The sequence below is a fragment of the Bradysia coprophila genome, unplaced genomic scaffold (genome assembly GCF_014529535.1).
Source record: "Bradysia coprophila strain Holo2 unplaced genomic scaffold, BU_Bcop_v1 contig_248, whole genome shotgun sequence".
NCBI lineage: Eukaryota > Metazoa > Arthropoda > Insecta > Diptera > Sciaridae > Bradysia > Bradysia coprophila.
This window is the reverse complement of record NW_023503509.1, coordinates 239,749-259,699: the sequence shown is the minus strand read 5'-3', so window position 1 is coordinate 259,699 and position 19,951 is coordinate 239,749. Positions and strand designations below refer to the sequence as shown.

The following is a 19,951-nucleotide window of genomic DNA, read 5'->3' as shown; positions in this document are numbered from 1 at the left end:
TAGATATCGGTTCGATGAAATTGTATAAAACGAAAAGATCTTCAATATTTAATATGTCAGAACCTGTCGCTGCCGTCTGCCTTTCAGCAATTTTTTTTTCTTCAACATTAGAGTTATTAACCTGTCACAGACGGCAAAGATATTACCGTTTTATTATCTGAACTATTTAATCGAAGATTTTCAGAGATTGATTTCAGAAATCTTTTACTTCATTCGTTTTGAGCATGCTTTTTGCTATAATAATACCTCATTAGTCAGAGCTTTTTGTTTGTTATTGCTGTCGTTGTGGTAACAGATGACAGCCGTCTGTAACATGTTAAATTACAATCAAAAACAACATGAACAGTAACGGTTGAGTGGAAAAAAAAAACCTGATGATTTTTGGTGATAGTCACAATCACAGTTCCAAACTGTTCACTAAAAAAATGTAGGGACCAATGGTCCCTGGGACCATTATCATCATAACATACACATTTGCCTTTCATCATTTCAGTTCAGACTCATTAATATATTTAATTGCGGTGCAATATTCATGTATGAAAAGTACATACGACAAAAAACCTGTTTTGGTAACACTCATTTGTCAAAATAGTATGAACGGCGCTGCAGCGTTGCACAGTAGCGCTTTGTCGTCTCATAAAATTTGACATCTAACTAGCTCAAAATCAGTGTCGTATGTACACGTCGGTCGTACATATCTCTCATTCATATTTATGATCTAGTTTAGTTGAAACCAATGATCGCTTTGCTGGGAATAGAAACCAGAGAGTTACACAAAAATGTGGGTCACGAGATTTGTTTACGGTACAGTCGAATGTTGAATTTCTCAAAGTTGAAGGTGACGGAAATTCGTGAGGCACTAGTAGAAAATCGGATATTATCGCAATACTTACTTACATTAACGCCAAACACATAGAATGTGCTAAAAAATGACCCAGGCACAGAGAACAAATACAACGTCAATTTACTTCCAACGGATATAAAATCTATTACTTCATTAGATTTAACAAATTTTTTTCTCACATATTTTGCTATATAAGGCCCCATTAGGCAGAGATTTTTGTTTTGTTTTTGTCGTCGTTGCAGTTGACGACAGATGAGTTAGATGTCTGCAGAAACGTTCCCTTTGCAACACTAGCTTAGGCCGCTATTCAGAAGAAAATTGTTCTAAAATATTTTTTTCAAGAAAATTGATAAAATATGATTTTTAGTGGAGCAAGCCAGCTGATATTTTATTTTAAAAACAAAAACCGACTTAAGTTGCGCTGCTTACTGTCACTTTTTTTTTCTACATAAATGGCGGGAGCAAAATCTGCATCCACGTTCGCTAAATCATTACAAACACACAAAGATCACGTCGAGTTTGTGTCAACGTGTTGATACAAAATCTTGTACTTCATTAACTTTAACATATACTTTCCCATAAAAAATTCGATTAATCAGAGTTCATCACTGCTTTTCATTGACGTTGACAATGTCAGCCTGACACTAAGAGATGAAATAGTCGTGCCAAATATTTCGCTTTTCTAGTCTCATATCAGTTTTACGAAGACTTCCGACTCAAAACCAACAAATATAAGTCACAACTCTATATATATTGAACCATAAAACTATGCATTATGTGGTGCATTGTCTCAAAACAGACGATAAAATGTCCACCTCGATGAGAAAGAAAATGTTTTCAACATTTACCGTTTTACGGTGCTCAGGAACGATGTTGGAATATAACAAACCGAAGGCACACAATTTTATCGTCCATATATTACAAAACTAAACTTTTATAATACTCAAATGACCATTAAACCCAAATGACCGAAGGAAAAAACTTATTTATTTGCGCGAATGATGCATCATTAAATGTTATTGCGTGTGGTAATAAATCACCGGGCATTAGATAAGATGAGAACGAACTATCTTCTTCGTACCGGAGTCCGGTGCTTTGTTATTTTTTAATATAGCATTACGAGCTACCAGTGTTTCAGGTAGAGAACTATAATATCGTTAAAAGGTCAAATGAATGATGGAACGGAAAAAAACCCACTTGCTAATTTAAAGTGTTCGGAATGGTATCGAAATGTCGAAATTTTAATTTTTAAATTCTTGTTTGTTTATTCGCCCAAAAATGTTAACATCAAATTATCACTTGAAGGCACGTGTTGTAGCCGGATGACTAAGGCGCCGAATGTTCTCTCTTTGGTCGTTTAAGGCAATTTTCTTACGAAGCCTTCGGTCACAACCAGTCAACCAAAACTTAATGGTGAGTGAAAATGTGAATAAGAAAAAGTTAATTGAAGGAAAGTGAACTTCGCTCTCAAAATGTTAAATTTATTGACTTAATCAAAATGCTGCATGAAAGCATTTTACACGAGCTCTCATTGCTCGTGACTCATCTCTAATTGGACTAATTCAACAAACTGACTCAATTTTAATTACAAACGTAATCGCATCGAGATAGATGTAGCAGAATTGGACCTCCTATTTTTATTATTTATTGATGTCGAATACACTTCAAATATTTTGAACATTTTAAATTACAATTTCTATTCTACACCGACTGTACATCCATACACATACATACATTAATAAAATTCAGTTGCCTCACATACCAATCACTCCTATATGTGCTCATATAAAAGGTCGTGATTAAAATAATCAATCCGCGCTTCCCCCGCAGTTTAGCACGATCGAATATGTATTCCACATTCTATTACCATGATGTATTAGACGATTTTTCGCCTGGATTTTATGAAATTCACACGAAAATTTGACCGAGTTATTGCACTTTGTATTTTAAACGAAATGAACAGAAAAAAAAAGAAACTTAAAATTTCGTGCAATTTATGTGATGCTATGCTGGAGAGCGAAAATCTCAAAATCGATATGCCTCGCTACGGTTATTGTATTTTGTATGTATTATTGCATAGTATGCTCACTCGAAGTGTAATATCGCATAAAAATAAGAAAAGTTTTTTTTTGTTTCAGATTATACCTTTTTTCGTTCACAATATTTTCCATCTATTCTTTTCAATGCCTTTATTTATTGCTGTGGTGTTGATGGTAAAGTTAAAGCTCACGATGAAGTGAGAAATAGTAGTCAATTAGATTGGTTATTGAATAATTTAATCAATAGTCGCTCTTTGAACTTTCGTTATATTATTATATAGCGCTGGGTGCATGGTGTACCCATAGAGAGAGATAGATAAGTATACGGCACAAAGAACAAATATTTTTACATTGTTGCACATTGAATAAATTTAATTTTATATATTGCACATCAATATATAAAAAAAGAAGGAAAATTTTTGTAGAGTTAACATATGGATGCAATTCGATTATTCAAGGTATGGTTGAGTAAACACGAATATAGGGCATTTACGTTGAAATAAACAGCAATTATTCAAATTAACTCTATTTTGTTTTAGATTTGTTTTTTTATCTTCTGAAAAGGCCTTTCACAGCAGTAGCTGCATTTGATGGTACATTTGGAATGTGTATGCATGGATGAATGCAAAATTGAGATTTAATTTCCCAGATTATTCTTCCATTAATTTTTTTTGTTGCTTTGCAAATATTGTGCCATGACCATCATCATAGTACTTAACAAAAGAAGTAAAAGATTCGATGTCTTTATAATAGACTGATACACTAGCCGTTTGTAAACGGATAAAGATTAAGTTCGTTGCGCAATGAATTAGTATTTGTAGATGTAAGAGCAGGTCTGTGAACCAGTTGTCCGAAGAGCGAAGGAAAAAAATCGAGAGTTCAAACAACCGAGTACTATTTTGGAAACCAGATGAAAAATAGGATTGGTTTCGGGTTGGATTCGGGTTGGAAATGGACAATTTCAATTTAATTACTAAAAGTATAGTCAAAAAGTGCGAAGTGAAAAAGGATGCTTTTTAACTGATCTAAGATGAGCAAACAGGACCGATTTTGGTTAAATTTTTGGAAAATGGTTGTATTGCTGAGGGTTAGTTAAATTTATTTCGAAAAATTTCCCAAAGTTCCTACCAAAAAACTACCAAGAAGAGACCTTGCATATGGTTGAAATAGATACAAGCTTAGGATAGTGGTAAAACCTTTGAAAGATGAGTACTAGCTGTAAAACATCTGAAGCAAATTCATATTTAAATTTTACTGTACATTCTACATCGAACTATTATGATCACTTAACGTGGTAATGAACTTAAGGGTAATGAAAGGGCAAATGAACATATTTTAGTGCAAATTTCAGTTCTAGATGTTGTGTATGATTTGGTGTCGAGGAGTCCTTAACTAAAACGCAACGTAAAAAATACAATGAGGAAATGCATGACTGGAATGAAACAATGACCCGGAACCAGCTATATCCGATTCTTCTATATAATCTGATTTGGACTCCGAAGATTCCCAAGTTGAACGATTCCACAAATCATCCTTATAAGGGGGGAATTATGTGGCATCACTGATCATCGCACAGACATCTGTTATCGAGAAGAAAGACAACAATCAACAATGTATCATAGCTATAGTGTTGTCGTATATAGCACACAAAGTATAGTAAAACTAAAGAAGTAAAAGATTTTGCATCACACATTAGATGACACTTTAACCAAAGAAGTAATAGATTATAGTAATAGATTAGAAACGAATTTTAGTTTAATTATACATACATCTAGTGCTGCAATTGTAAGATAGTCGATGCATCTTCCGTTCAGAAAATGATTTTAGTACAAAGTCAAGACGAGCATTAAATACTCTCATTACAGACAGCTCTTTTCGTTCTACTATAAAGCGTTCACAAAATCCAATAAATTAAACAATTTATTAAAATCACTCACTTTTTCCCAGCAAATAATTCATCAATTTTACGCTAAACGATCACATGAAAGAGAGAGAGAAAAAAAACCGGCAAAATCTCAACACTCCTGCGAGTTGAAACCATGTATTATTTTCTCCGCGATACATTCATAAAATATATGGCCGGATAATAAATTTCTTATTAGATCAAGTTCACATGGGAAATATATTATAATATGAACCGATTGCGAATATTTTATTCTAGAAAGGAGAGAGAGATGAACAAAAAAAACAACCAACAACACCAAGAACAACCATCAAGCCATCCATATGAAATGATTCAAAACTATTAAATTGTGTGAGTACATTTATTTTAAAGAAAAATTATTAAGTTTAATACTTAGTAAAATATATAATGGTTAACTAACCGGCTTTAAAAAAAATCATATGCTGGGTCTTCCTATATTACACGGAGTCTTATATAATCAGACGTCATAATAAAAATTTCCAACTGTTTATTCGAAATTGTTTATTTTATGGGTGTTGTTGTAGATTTTCATTTTGAACGAACGTCGTGTATACATTATTGTGATATTATTCTTGGTGGATTATTATGAACAAAATTTTTTTTTCTCTGCCCAACCGTCTCAGTCAAAAAAGTAAATTCACTTTACAATAATGTTGATTTATGAATGAATTTAAAATTAATGTTTCATTTAAAATCGTACGGAATTTATGAAATGAGATTGGATGTGGTGTGAGACCTTATATTATTTGGTTTGGTCGGGTTACCGAACTAAAATTTCAGAACACTTTTCTTGCAGTGCTGTCACAGTTTCGTAAAAATTAGATTGGTGTGTTATTTGGTTAAACTGATTTCTATTTTCTTAATTTTCTCTAATTCTATAAAGGTTAAGAAAATCTCAAAAATGGAAAAAACTGAGAAACTTACACAAAAACCAAGAAAATTTCAAGAAATTTTTCTCGAATTAATTTCCATTTTCTTGATTTTCGTGAATTCAATATAAGCTCTGGAGATCTAGAAATTGTAGGAAAATTGAAAAAATCAAGAAAGTTTTGGGAAAATCCGAGGGAAAATCAAGAAATCGAAGTTTGTAAGAAAATTTTCTTGAATTAATTTCCATTTTCACGAATTGAAGAAAGAATTTCTGTAGTTTCTATAATTTCAGAATGGTCAAGAAAATTTCTTTAAAAAATGAGAAATTGGGTAAATTAAGAAAATTATGGGAAAATCGAGAAAATTTCACAAAACTGAAGAAAAGTTTCTCGAATTGATTTCCATTTTCTTGATTTCAATAAAGGCCAAAAAAATCTAGGAAATGAAAAAAATTTGATAAAATTTCACGAAAATCAAGAAACTTTTCTATTTTCTTTAGATTTTCATGAATTTCTGAATTTTCTCGATCTCAAAAAACATGAAACTTAAAAAATTTTGGGAGAATACGAGAAAATTAAGAAAAATTGTCCTAAAATCAGCCAGCATAAAATTACCGTAATTTTACCGTTGTGTGAAAAACAAATTGATTCCTTCAGTAAGCAAAATCGAACAACAAATCGGTTAAACTGCATTTCATCGGCTGTATTTTATAGATCGAACGAACGAACACAGACAGTCAGATAAATATAAATTTTTGCTGCTCTTCATTTGACATTAATTTAAAACAATTTTCCCACACAACACCAACACAACACAGTGCCTCTACACTGCATATTTCCATCGGCGATAATCTATTATCTATTATATGCAAAAATCTTTGAAGTCAAATAAACTCTCGACGAAGGCAAATCCCCCATTATCACCATCTGTACTGACATTACACCGATCACATATCGCCATAATGGCTTTAAAACCATCACATTGCTTGACATTGCAACAAAACAGAAAATAAAACGAGGAAAAAAACAGCTCGGCAGAAAAAACAAATATTGGAAGAAAAAAAGCCAACGATCTAAATATCTGATCGGAACTAACTGATACAATAAATACTTCGTTAACAGATTGTGAAATTTTTTAACGTACAGCCAGACAGTCATGATTGAATTGAAGCCATTTAACTTCGTCGTTTTTTATTATTAAATTTTATATAGTAAATTGATTTACAGCTCTGATTTTTTCTGCATTTTCGAAATTCTTACCGATTTTGTTTGGTTTTTTTATTTCTCCATGTCGACTGTAAAAACAATGACGAAGTCAAGTTGTGATTAGTCTACGTCTTTCGATACGTGTAGCCAGTTAATCAAAACCGATTGCGAACGGACTATTGAACAGTAATTAATAAATTATAGAAAAATGTCGTTGGCAATTATTCAGAAATGTTTTTTTCAAAGTTTCTTTTTTGTTTTGCTATGACTAGCTGAGTGATTTGTGGTTTCATCAAACTGGAGCAGTTTCATTAAATGAGTGGTGAAATTTAGAATAATTTATATCGTTGACATTGTGACAAATTATCGGTGAGTTGTCCACGTCTCCGTTTTCATTAGTTTGATAGTTGATGGGTTAATTGGTGGCACATTTTTAAATATCAATACGAAATTGGAAAAATTAAAAAATATTTGCCTTTGGATGAGCTTTCTCTTCAGGCACTTTAACACACAATAAACGTGTCGTTGTATAATCACCTGTTACTTCTACTGTTTTAACTATTGACGCAGTGCACCTGATAATTCAAAACGTAACGTGAGAAGGTCTTTTCAACGCAGCGTTAAATCGTCCCATTCTCATTATTATAAGGAAGCGTTTAAATTGACTGTTTCGTTCATCTGTTCAGCATTCGTTCATTTAAAATTCAAATTCTGAAGCGCAGTTAGTGAATTTCTTTAGAGTTTGAACCAAGATCTTGTACTTCATTACTTTTAACATTTCGTCTATAAAAGACAAGCCCAGCCAAAGCTTGTCACTTATTTCTATTGCTATCGATAAAAGATAAGTGGCGGTTTCTGATAGGTGTAAACGAATGACAATAAGTCGTCGACAACAGCTCTTGTTGGAAACAATGCATGTCACAAGAGCAAGAACTCTAAAAGGCTGAGTTTTGCTGTGTATGACGACCGTAATAGATTAGATCTAAGTTAGTTGGTATATCTCTAGAAGGTTTCAATAAGAGCGTCGGATCAGTTCGGAACCTTTTCAAGCTCCATCTGAAGCGATAAATTTTTCAGAAACGGCAGCCGTTAATCATCTGTGAATCTGATACTCTTTTTGTTCATAATATCGGTTAGTTTTTGATACGAAATCTAGTACTTCATTACTGTTAGCAAACATTTTACTATATATAAAAGACCGCTAACTTGCCCATTGGTTATTTTTGACGTTGTTGTATATAGCAGCTGATGATGTTGCAGCAAACGATTACGATCCCGTCGTTTATGTGGTAATTGAATGCACAACTTGCATTCAAGTATCATTCCAATCTACTTAGTACACAAATATTTTGAGGAGAAGAAAGCATATAAAATGTAAAGATTGTCTAAATTGACTTAAACTTAAGCTCGAAATAAGTTACCACATTTTCATGGGTTTTCTTCGTCCTGTTCTTTCCAAACATTCCACTCGTCTCCATATTCCCAGTGTGGAACGAACAAAACTATTGATACATGAATGTGTACAAACTCATTTCGAGCTAAGTTTATTCCGTGATGTCATTTTGCTTTCATTTTATAATGAGATCTGCAAACTAATTATACAGAAAAAATATCATTTTAATTAAAAGAACAATTTTGTTTTCCCATTTAATGGCCAACATCTTAAACTAGTCAATTCAAAAAATTGTTTTAACTGACATTATATTACTTGTTTATACAATTAAATGCAATTCAATCCCATAAAATACCATAAACGAATCGCATTATAAAGTTGCAAGCAGAGTTGAAGAGAAGAAGAATATGAAAAAAATAAACCAACAACACCAAGTGGATCCGTCTCATCCAACGATATGCAGATGATAATGATACACGAGTGCTGTGCACCTCTATTTTGAATAAAATTCACATTTTAAAATTATTAACAAACATAAAATCCATTATCGGTCACGTGTCTTGGCATACATTGCATATCCATAACGAAATGTAAAATACGGATCATAACATCATCAATGTTAAACAACAACAATATAACAATCAAGTGATGCACTTGTGTTCTCAAGAACATTCTCCTCATAAAGTATAAATCTGTGCAAAATGGTATTTTAGACGAATGATCTAAACTTCTAGCACACCAAATGGATCGTAATAAACGATCGTTAGTAAATGATTCCACAAATGCTGTCGTGAATATATTATATTATACCGGAGAGTATATTACCATTACATTGATTCGATATTTTGCAAATCCTTGGCATTACAAAAATGCATCATAAAAAAAAGTACATCGCAAATAATTCTGTACGTTCATTTCAAAGGCTAAATTGGATGTTCAGTTTGATTATGAGGTTTCAGATCCAACTTTATCTCAAATTAATAATTATTCGTCTGAAATGATTGTACGTTCTGTGAAAAAGAAAAAAAAATCGAAATAAGAATTCGATCAGTTTCCGTGTGCATTTTATGCGATAATAATCATCTGTTTTAATGGTCATTTCATCGATGCACTAAAAAGTCGTTGTATAAATTGTTTTATGCATCGTCACTTCTCCAGACCATCACTGCTACACTAATGTTAAATGTTTTACAATATCCTATGTATACAATAAAAATGGCAATTCAATTCCATAAACATAATAAAATTGTTGCAATATTACCGAGATTGTGAGCACAAAAAAGAAAGAATTATGAACAGAATATCATTTCTGGTTAGAATATCTCTTTTCTCGTTCGACTTATAATATTCCCATCATCACTACGGCGATGTTCTTGCTTGTAATTTTATTCAAGGTTTAATTTACAAACTTGTTGTATTATGAGTAATCCGTTTGAATTAATACGTAAACTAGAATAAACGGATTTGGTTAATCAGTTCAGCCAAATACTTGTGTGACTGGCTAATGTGGCTAATGGAAATGATTCTTCAAATTATGTCGGGTGAGGTAAATTGATTTTTCATTGACTTTGAACTCAGTTTTCGCTTCATATAACAAAAATTTACAAACCTGAATACGGGGCCTGATTTTTAGTAAGTTTGTGTAAAACCAAGAAAATTCGAGAAATTTTAAAAGCTTCAAGAAGTATCGCGAATTTTTTCTTGATTTTTTCTAACTTCGTTAATTTCAAGAAGAAATCCAGTAAAATTTAAGAATTTTCTAGAAATTTATTTGAATATATTGACAAAACTTCAGGTGAAATAGATAAACTTCCAGAAAATTTGCGAAACTGATTTCTCAAAAGTCGTTCCTGCTGGATTAACATATCTAATAATATATTACAAACCTCAAAAGCTGCATCGCAATTCAATTAACCTTTAATAAAAGACAACCGTATATAGCGATTAAAATCTATTACTTCTTTTGTTCGAAGTATCGCTCAGTTTTTGGTACAAAATCTTTTACTTCATTAGTTTTAACATTTATTTTGCTATATATGATCACGTAAAATAGGGGTCATAGCTCATATTTGTCTATTCTGTAGATAACAGATGAAGAGCCTGCTGAAATTTTTACAATTTAGTCGAATTTTATGAAATGAAATGTACATGCCCTTGAAGTAATGGTAACACTTTCTCGTAACAACCAGTGCAGGCCCGTAACTATATAGACCTATTAGGTACCGTAGTCCTATTAAAAACATAGCTAACGCCGACCCGTACGAAACACCTATTCGTATCAAAAGCCTTTAATGTGAAACTCTTCATTTCTCTTACTTCATTTTCTTCTCTCCTGAAAAACTATTCTCCCTTTAAAATCACTTACACTATCCACTCTTTGCCTTGTTATCATATACAACTAAATTGCCGGAGGCAATATAGACAGCCCCGTACGAAGACAAATTTCATAAATTCCTATTTAAACAGCTATATACCGCTATATTTACCTATATTTCACTGTAAATAAACATTTCACAGATAAATATATGCTATTATATAGCTCTATATGTCTGTATATAGCTCAATATAGCTGTATATAGGTATATATAGATGTCCGTATATGGAATCCCTGAAACCCCCCACACATAACAAATTATTTCTAAGTATCATTTTTCCCAAGATATTTCTATTTTACTAAAATCCAATATGGCCGCCGGCAGCCATTTTGTTAGGAGACCGGAAATAGTACCGACGCTTTACATTCGTTAATACCTTTCAAACAAAAAAAAATTCATGAAATTCGGTCAAAATTTACTCGAGATATTGTCAAAATACACCACGTTCACTGTACTTCCGAGTAGCCAGATAAGAGCTCACTCCAAGAGACCTAGCTCACGCTCCGGAGAACATAATTTCATAAACTTTTTTTTCCCTGATTGGTACGGTCAATACCTATCTAATAAAGCTAAAACAGACGAAATATGTTCAAATGTGGTCGACCTACAAGCAAAAACTGCTTGCCGCCCTGTGCCTGTTCCACACCAAGGGGTCTAACTCACGAGTCGGTCATCCGATTTCCATAAACTTTTTTTTTGTCGATCGGTATTGTAAATACCTTTTTTTTGACGTATCACTTACAAGTTTAACGTTTAAATGTCCGGAGATATCTTCGAAAAACCGTAAAGCACTTATTGGGCCACAGCTCGGGAGGGGTCGATCCAAAATCACTCATCTTCGAACTTAGCCTGTCTTTTGACATTACCAAACGGAAAAAAAAAGAATTTTCAAAATCGGATGCGTTTTACTCAAGTTATCGTGCAGACAGACAGACGGACGGACGGACAGACGGACATTTTTTTTTTCGCGGATTTGGCATATCTAGACAACCACAATAGGTTTCCCCTTACTCAGGGAGTCCAATTCGACGTGTTACAAACGTATGCGTAAACCTATAAGACCCCAGTACTTCGTACGGGTCTAAAAAACGTTTCAGATGCGTTACAATGAGTTTTTATGCGTTGCATTTCTATGCGTTTCTATGCGTTTCCATGTAAACTTTGATTAGATTGCGCGACACAGAAATGAAATCGGCATTACCCTGGAAGTTCTGGGCTACTATTAAGGCTAGTCAAATTAACAATTTACACACAAAACTGCAATCGAAAGCTTCATCTACTACAAACTACCTAAACACACATATCTGATGTTACAAGAACGTCCTCCTGGACGGTAATTAGAAGTCCAACAAATATTTCGAATATTTTTTTCTTTATTAAATAAAACTGAAAATGGCCATAAATTAGTGCATCCCGATCATCCCATTACAAATAAAAGATCGTGAATTATGATAATAAATATTTACCACATGCAAAGAGCTATTTAACGACTCAAATAAGCGCAAATGTTCAGAGAGTGTGTTGTTCCGTCTACTCTACAATTTAATTATTAATTTTCCATTATACACGTTACATTTAATAATAATATACAATTTTCTTTAATATTCCTATCACGGACATTATACTATCTTTAGCACACTGTGTACTTGTATAATACACATAAAACTCGGCATATCCATAGATCGTAGTGTAATATAAACGTAATATGCAGTTTTGCATTGGCTTAACTTAATATATTGTCAGCCTTGCTCTTATATATATAGATAGATATATAGATAGATGCATGCGCTCACTTATATTCCGAACATAGATTACAAAATGATAGTGTTAAAAGATATTAATTTATTATTCAATTATTGATGGTAAATATATAAAGGAAATTTATGATATTTTGTGCGGATCGATGGATGGGGAGTATTAGAAATTATTTTTGCATTTGTTAATATTCGAATTGACTTTGTGCTCCTCGGCTATTATAATGGGAATCGAATGTTCGGTATAGGTTTTACTCGGGTATGGCATTGAATGATAACTTTATAATAAACAACAACCATCGTGTGAGATGGTAAGAAAACGTTTGCCGGCTACACCTATTAGTCTTATATTTCAGATATTAATTACAAATTGTTTTTTTTTCTGTTGTTAAATCATTAGATATTGCCTTGAAACTTGAGAAATATATTTTTTGGTTGCATCATTGGCGAGTGACCGGTATAAGACAGACGATGAGAAAAAATAACATTTGAAACGTTTGAGTGCTTTCAGGTATGGGTGAAGCTCAAGTTTTGATTGTTATTTTAGAGCGGCATTTCCTATTCCAATAGAGACAATACTACTGGTTCTGACAAAAAAGCCGAAACCTTTCACAATAAGAAGTAGACACATTTGAACAAACCGGATCGGTATCAGTTTACGATATTATAACTGCGTTTGGACGCATAGAATCCTTATAGCCAGCATAACAATTATCATATCTCCATCCAATTCATAATGCGGTTCGTTTGGTAGACTTCTTGATCTGTGTGTACAGACTTTTAAAAACTTCATACTTCTGTGCATTTTTCATTGGATAGTGACTTGACGACAAGCAGGTACAATATCTCGCATACCATATCGTCGTATAATTGAATTAATACACAATTTAATAAAACAAGATTTGAAATAAACTATAACATAATCCATTTCGATGCGCAACATTCAAAAGAAATGTCATTTTGTATGGGACATTAATCTTTATAAGGCAAACGCAATTGAATTACAATTTTCAATATTATAACGTTTGCGTACATTATATTTATACCATTCATGATTACATCGCAAAATATTTATAATATTAAATGCAGCAACACACAGAGAGTCTGAGGGACGTGTGTACAGTGCCGATTTATACTGACGGGCTGTGGGGGCTAAGTTTCTGGCGCAATGAACCATGTGAAACGGTAGTGATACTTCTCAAATCTTCTGCTTTCAATGAACTTGTTTCACTGAAATTTAAGAAAAAAAATCCGACTGTGGTGCATCGGGGTCTACTGTTTCTTAAAAGGATTATGCATCATAGTTTCCCAGGTTTGCTCTACCATATCTTAGACATGACATACGACTTACAAATGTTAAGTTGCTTAGAGTTGCGCTGAACCCTTAAATTAGCTCAACTTGTCTAATAACCCTGCTAATAACATGGTAAATATAAAAGTTGTAAGGTTGGACCGAGCTAGTCCATAGCCGACAATTTTCACTATCTATAGAGATTGACAAGTGAAATTCGACATGTTTTCCGATTTCAAAGTTGTTGTGGCTTGTAATTGATTCTACAAGAATTTCGTTGAACAAATGAAAATCTAGATTTTTATTTTCAGTATTTTAGTTAGGCACGCACAATAAGGTTTCACAATAAGATCGAAATAAAAAAATAAAAAATCTAGGTTTTCATTTGTTAAACAAATTTTGCGTGTAATCATTTACACGCCACACACAGCTTCCAAAACAGAAAACATGTGGAACTTTACTTTTCTCCCTCTGTAATTGACCAAATCTTTTATGTGAAAAGTTGATTCACAATCATCAATCTTAACAGTAAATTTTCAAGGATTAAGAATTTCCTAAGTCGTAACTAAGAATTTACAAATTTTCCGCTCGCTTCGCTCGCGCCAACTTCCCACTCTTCATTTTACTCGTGTATCAGCGAAATTAATTATTTACAGCAAAAGTTAAAGTCAGCCGAACTACAGATTGTTTACTATTGGCGCTGAAAAGAAATCATCCCCGTGGCGCTGAATACCCTGAGCCGGCGCTGCATGTACATATATACGATTCGGAATGAAAGCGCAAACGATATAAATATTGTAGAAAGAGCCCACCATAGCAGTATTTAGTGCATTTTATAGCCAAACCAACAAACCACAATTTTTTTTCTGATACCAAAGAAGCGAAAAAAAAGCTTGAAATTGAATAAAGTCATTGAATTGGCGACATATTTTATGTTGTGTTTGGAAGAAAAATGGTAATTTGTCAAATTAAAGTTTATGCAAGTTTTGTGTGCGCGCACACACAAAGACCAATATACTTCTTCAGCGGATTCATCCATACATTTTAATTCAATGGGTTCATCTATTATGGTTTGTACAAATTGCATTGAATTCAGATTGAAAAACCACCGTTTCGAACACATAACATATTTATATTCGTCTTCGGTTGCCTCGTTCGCGAAACATTAATCGTTTAAATAGTGTACATAATTGCAGGCCGCGATGATCAATTTATACAATCTGCGAACAGATTAATTCAAACGCACTCGGAGGTCGTCGAGATGTGTGTGTACGGTGCACAATAAATTTGAGAGAATGCTAAATCATTCAAGATTGGCTGGAGGATTGATGCTTTTATAAATATGGGCTTTGCGGAAGTATAGAATTCGAAACAAAAAAAAGTACTTTTATGGATCGTCAATTGTTATCATATCATCGGATTCTGGGACTAAATTTATTTCTATCTCTAAAAGGAAATGTCAAATTCAATCGAATGAAATTTTGCCATAAAAATGGTTTCATCAACTGTATCCCTACAACATGATTCCCCAGAAACGAATCTAAAACAAATGGTTTTGTCTCACCACAAATCGTATCATTCATCAAATTCAACCAACTGTAAAACCGGACACAAAAACCAATTATTTTAAAAGGTGATTCGTGTCCTCACCTTAATAGCACAAATTATATGGGCACACTGGTGTCTGTTTACTGTAACACATCAACTACATTACAATATGATTGTTATTTCCAATGTTATTTCGTTTTGTTTGTCTTTCTATCCCTTTTAAATGCAATGCACTAACTCAATTAATTTCTATAAATTACAGTCAAAGATGAATAAATTATTGTTCGAGCAAATGGTAGCGGTTACATTTGTTCACATTACATTAAAATCGTATCGACAGTCATTTTGCATTAAGGCTAAATGATCTATCCGACATATATACGTATATATATATATATACGGCTGTACGGTAATCTATCGCATCTGTTCTGCAACGCTTTAATGAATCCATGCCCCAGAGTAAGTGCACTTTTTATGTTACACAAATAATGTACACACTGATTGTGTTAGGAAATTGCTTCAGTTTTTTTTCTTCGTATTTTTTACTTTTTCATTTCGTATTTTATTTCCATAGGTTCGGTGTGTGTTTATTCTGATCGCGTATTTTGTTTTATAAAACTCAACATCAAACTACAAAGTGCTGGGAGTTAAAATGTATGACAGAAAATTATACTCTTTTGCGGCAGAAATGGCTTTCAAAAGGTTTTTTGTGTGTCTGCTAGTTGATCTGGTTAATTATGATGGCTACTGGATTTTTGTGTTTATTGATTCATAATTGCGGACAGTGGATGGAATAGACTTTTTTATTTGGATGAAAAAGTTTGTTTTTGCTGAGTATAAGTCCCAGAAAACAGAAATTAGTATTGAACTGCATGCATGCTTTTGCCGACTAATTGGACAAATGTTGAAAATGGCACCTTTTGTGTGAAAGTTGCCGATCGAGGCGTAGTTGAGGTCACACAATCTATTTCCTACCCAAGTAAGGTATTTCACTACAAAAAACTGGAGGTAAAGTTAGGCACGATTTTGAGTAAAAAATTAACACCAACGGATACTCAAGAACGGGGGACGTCACGATCATTTTCTACGTAGAAAAAAATATTCTATGTTCTGCTTGATAGATTCATACATACCATGCGAGAATTTCGCCTTGTTTTACCCTGTAACTGACGGCAAGGTATCACCCAAATAGACACTGAATCTACTACTTTACTCCATTAAATGATGATACAAAATTTCTTGGAATTGTTTACATTACTGGAGCTACACTGTTCATTTGTTGAAGGATTTTTTTTATAAATGACATGAAATGAAATCTACTACTTCATAAATTTAAACACACATTGCGATATACAAGACAATAAGACATTCGACTACAGTTTCGATCTGAGAGACAAAACATGTTTCGGCGTTGTGCATTAATATGCAGTTCAAAACTACCAATCATAGTTGGAATGTAAACAAAATTTCCTAACTCGTGGCCAATCCTGTGGAGCATATCTAACTGAAATTTAGCATTCGAGTTGACCACGTATAATGATGACCTAGTCATCCGTGGTTGCCACTTCAACAAGTTTAGAAACCTCGGTAGGACTTCGTATCTGTGTAAGAATCAAAATCGCATGGGTATATGGCTTAACAGGTTTGAAAAACTTTCATAGGTTCGTGTACGTATGTGCAAACCCCTTGCTCTTGCTCTGCTAGACAAATGTTATCACTTATTCTGGCTGTAGCTGTTATAAGCAGATTACAATCAGACCAATATGCACAGAGTTCTCTATTAGTCGATCTCTAGATTAATACGGTCTGTATGTCAATTTTAGTCAGTTACCCTACTGGGTAGAGGCAATGACGAAATACATTTTGATCAGGGAAAGCGGTTTCTAATTGCACAACATTTATTAGTCTGAGCATTAGCTGCTATCCGGGATTGGCTTTAATTTTTTTTTTGTAACGACTTTAATCTACAGAATTACTCTTATTGAATTGAAATTCATGCTAACTGAACTTTCATTTCAAACTTAGACGATATATCAATGATGGTTATTAATGTTTGAAATCTATCAAATTAATTTGTCTTCATTTTGTGTCGATTTTTTCTTTTAAATTTTATATATTTTTTGTGGTGTTGTTATGCGCGTTATAAGTGACGATATTCACACAAAAATCATCGAGTCGGATTAAGATCTTCTTCGCACTAATTATAATTCTTCATGTATTAACCTTAATACGGTGAATTACATTCATCTTTTCATAATAATACGTTTGATTGGTGGCGGCAGTGGTATAATTAAATAACTTTTTTTTTATATCAACAGCAAAATCCGTTCAAGTACGCCACAAATTCTAGTGTTTATGTTGGTGCGGTAGATTTGTTTGTTGGTCAGTTCCGTTTTGTATTTAGTACTCGTTTTTGCTATTTATTCAGAATATTAAAAGAGCCAATTTATTGTTCGTTTCGAAGAATTTCAATTTAAATTCAATTTTGAAAGTGGAATGGCAAATTATCTGGATCCGTAGACAAAAGATTTCCACATTGATAGAGAGTTTGATGAGGGGAATAGGGGATAAAAGACACACGTCATACCAAAAGTTTAATTAGTTACACCTGTCGAACTGCCTATCAAAAAGTGCATAGAGTCTTCAAGGCTTCAACGAAAAGAACGCCAATGTAGGAATTTCAATCAAAAAAGTGTAGGCACATTTGGACTTGCCCAGTTTCAACATATAGACAGTCCGGCCCTGCCAGTCAATTCAAAATTATTTCATTTAGATTTCCTGGAGAGGGTGAAGCCTGCTCCTAGGCCTACGATGGTTCTTTCAAGCTAAGCTTACCCAAATCGCAAACTCGGTATTCACATGATTTTACAGTTTTCGATATGAATTCTCAAAATTCTTAAATGAAAACATGTTTTGTTCACTTAAAATTAAATGTTTGATCTCATACCAAGTACTGAAGGCACACCATCCGGTGACATTAAGCGTAACAGATATACAAACGGTAATCGTTGTGTGTCAAGTAATTTTTGAAAAATCTTTTACTTCATTTGTTTAAACAATCAATTTGCTATATTTAACCGCATTGTGAGAGCTTATAACTTATTACTGTCGCTGTTGCCGATAGCAGATGTAACTGTTTCTAAAAGGCTTGACGAGTCACCCTCTTCGATTTCATTTTTTAACATGCAATATTAAATCAAAGTAACACAAAAACCTATCCACGCAAAATGTTCTTTTTAAATCTGATTTTTAATTTAAATACAAAAAAAATGTTTTTACCTCCCAGGTGAAGCAATGTATTCAATCCAACCCAACAAATTAAAAACATCGCGCCCAACAGCTAAATTGAATTCGAATTCGTATGAAAGCGATTAATCACAAAGAAATTAATTTTCCAAATATTAAACCCCTAAAAAAACTTTCATTTCCGTATACTAACAAACATTCGCAAAGGAATTTCGCGTACGTTGTTGTTGTTGTTGTGCAAATGCTTTAATTTTAGTCGGTCGATTTATCAATCGGTACACACAATTTAATATTAACCATCCGAATTGTGTTATTATTTCCATTTGGTGAATCTCTTCGATATATATATGGGAAGTGTGTGCAACCCATTTAATGTGTATCGAAAACGATGTTCACCAACAGAAAAATAAACCTGATCGAATAAATCATCTTTATATGGATGAAAATAAAATAAAACCTTCAAGAATGAGTTATATTGTTGAACTTTTGGGTAAAAATGAAAAAAGGAAAAAAAAAATTGCACGTGAAATCAGATCGCGTAATTGCAGTTATATCGACATATAAGTATCATCTGCATGGTAATGGAAGGTGATGTTGCAAAGTACAATATATACAGCCCAACGAACTGTAACTGCTTTAGGGTACTTGTTAATGGGATTTAAATATGATTAAAAAAAATATATTTTTCGGGACGTAATAACATATAATTTGTTTAAATAATTCACCAACAATTTCGGGAATTTTTTTTCGTTCTTCATAAGCAAATTTAGCTTCACAACGAATAAAAACGTAACGAATCACTTACTTACTTACTCGTTCAAAAATGCTTTACAGGTTCATCATCACTCAACACGCAGGGCATATTATTCGGAATTTCAATTCTTAAATTCTTGTAAATTCTAAAAAAATTCTTAAAATTGTTAAAATAACCTAAAATTTCTTTAAAATTCCTCAAAATAGTACATTACTTAACAATGTGACAAATGATGGAAATGGTACTTCTTGTGTGAAATATGCCGATCGAGGCTTAGCCGAGGTCGGTAAACACACAACAAGTACCATTTCCATCATTTACCCCATTGCCAAATAAGGTATTTTATTCAAAAACTTGAGGTAAAGTTTTGGATCTGTGGAGTAAAGTTAACTTTACCTCACGTTTTTGAATAAAAATTCTAAAAATTATTAACAATCCCAGCAAAAAATTCTAACAATAAGCCCTGCTCAACAGACAATATGCAGAATTTCGTTAACGATCCTGAGAATAATAATAACGGCCTCAGATGTTACACCTCATTTTTTGATCCATATTTGGCGTTAAATATTACAAAAGAAAAAGAAATTCTCACCTTGCATCCTTCGCATGTGAATGCACCAAAGTGGAAGCCTGCTGCGGGCTCACCGCAAACCTTGCACGTTTGATTCATCTAAAAAGATAAAAAAAGGTTTATTGGATTTTATGTAA

The 19,951-nt window shown here is 33.1% G+C and overlaps 1 protein-coding gene across 2 annotated transcripts in view; it reads right to left on the bottom strand.

Moving 5' to 3' along the window:
- LOC119078216 (zygotic gap protein knirps-like) overlaps positions 1 to 19,951 on the bottom strand; it is a 98,769-nt gene that overhangs the window by 20,296 nt on the left and 58,522 nt on the right. Inside the window, exon 2 of one of the 2 annotated variants that reach the window (XM_037185675.1) lies at positions 19,836 to 19,913. In XM_037185675.1, the coding sequence (XP_037041570.1) occupies positions 19,836 to 19,913 (78 nt within the window). Of the gene's footprint in view, positions 1 to 19,835; positions 19,916 to 19,951 lie in introns of both variants that reach the window. The other variant, XM_037185674.1, reaches the window with a different exon arrangement.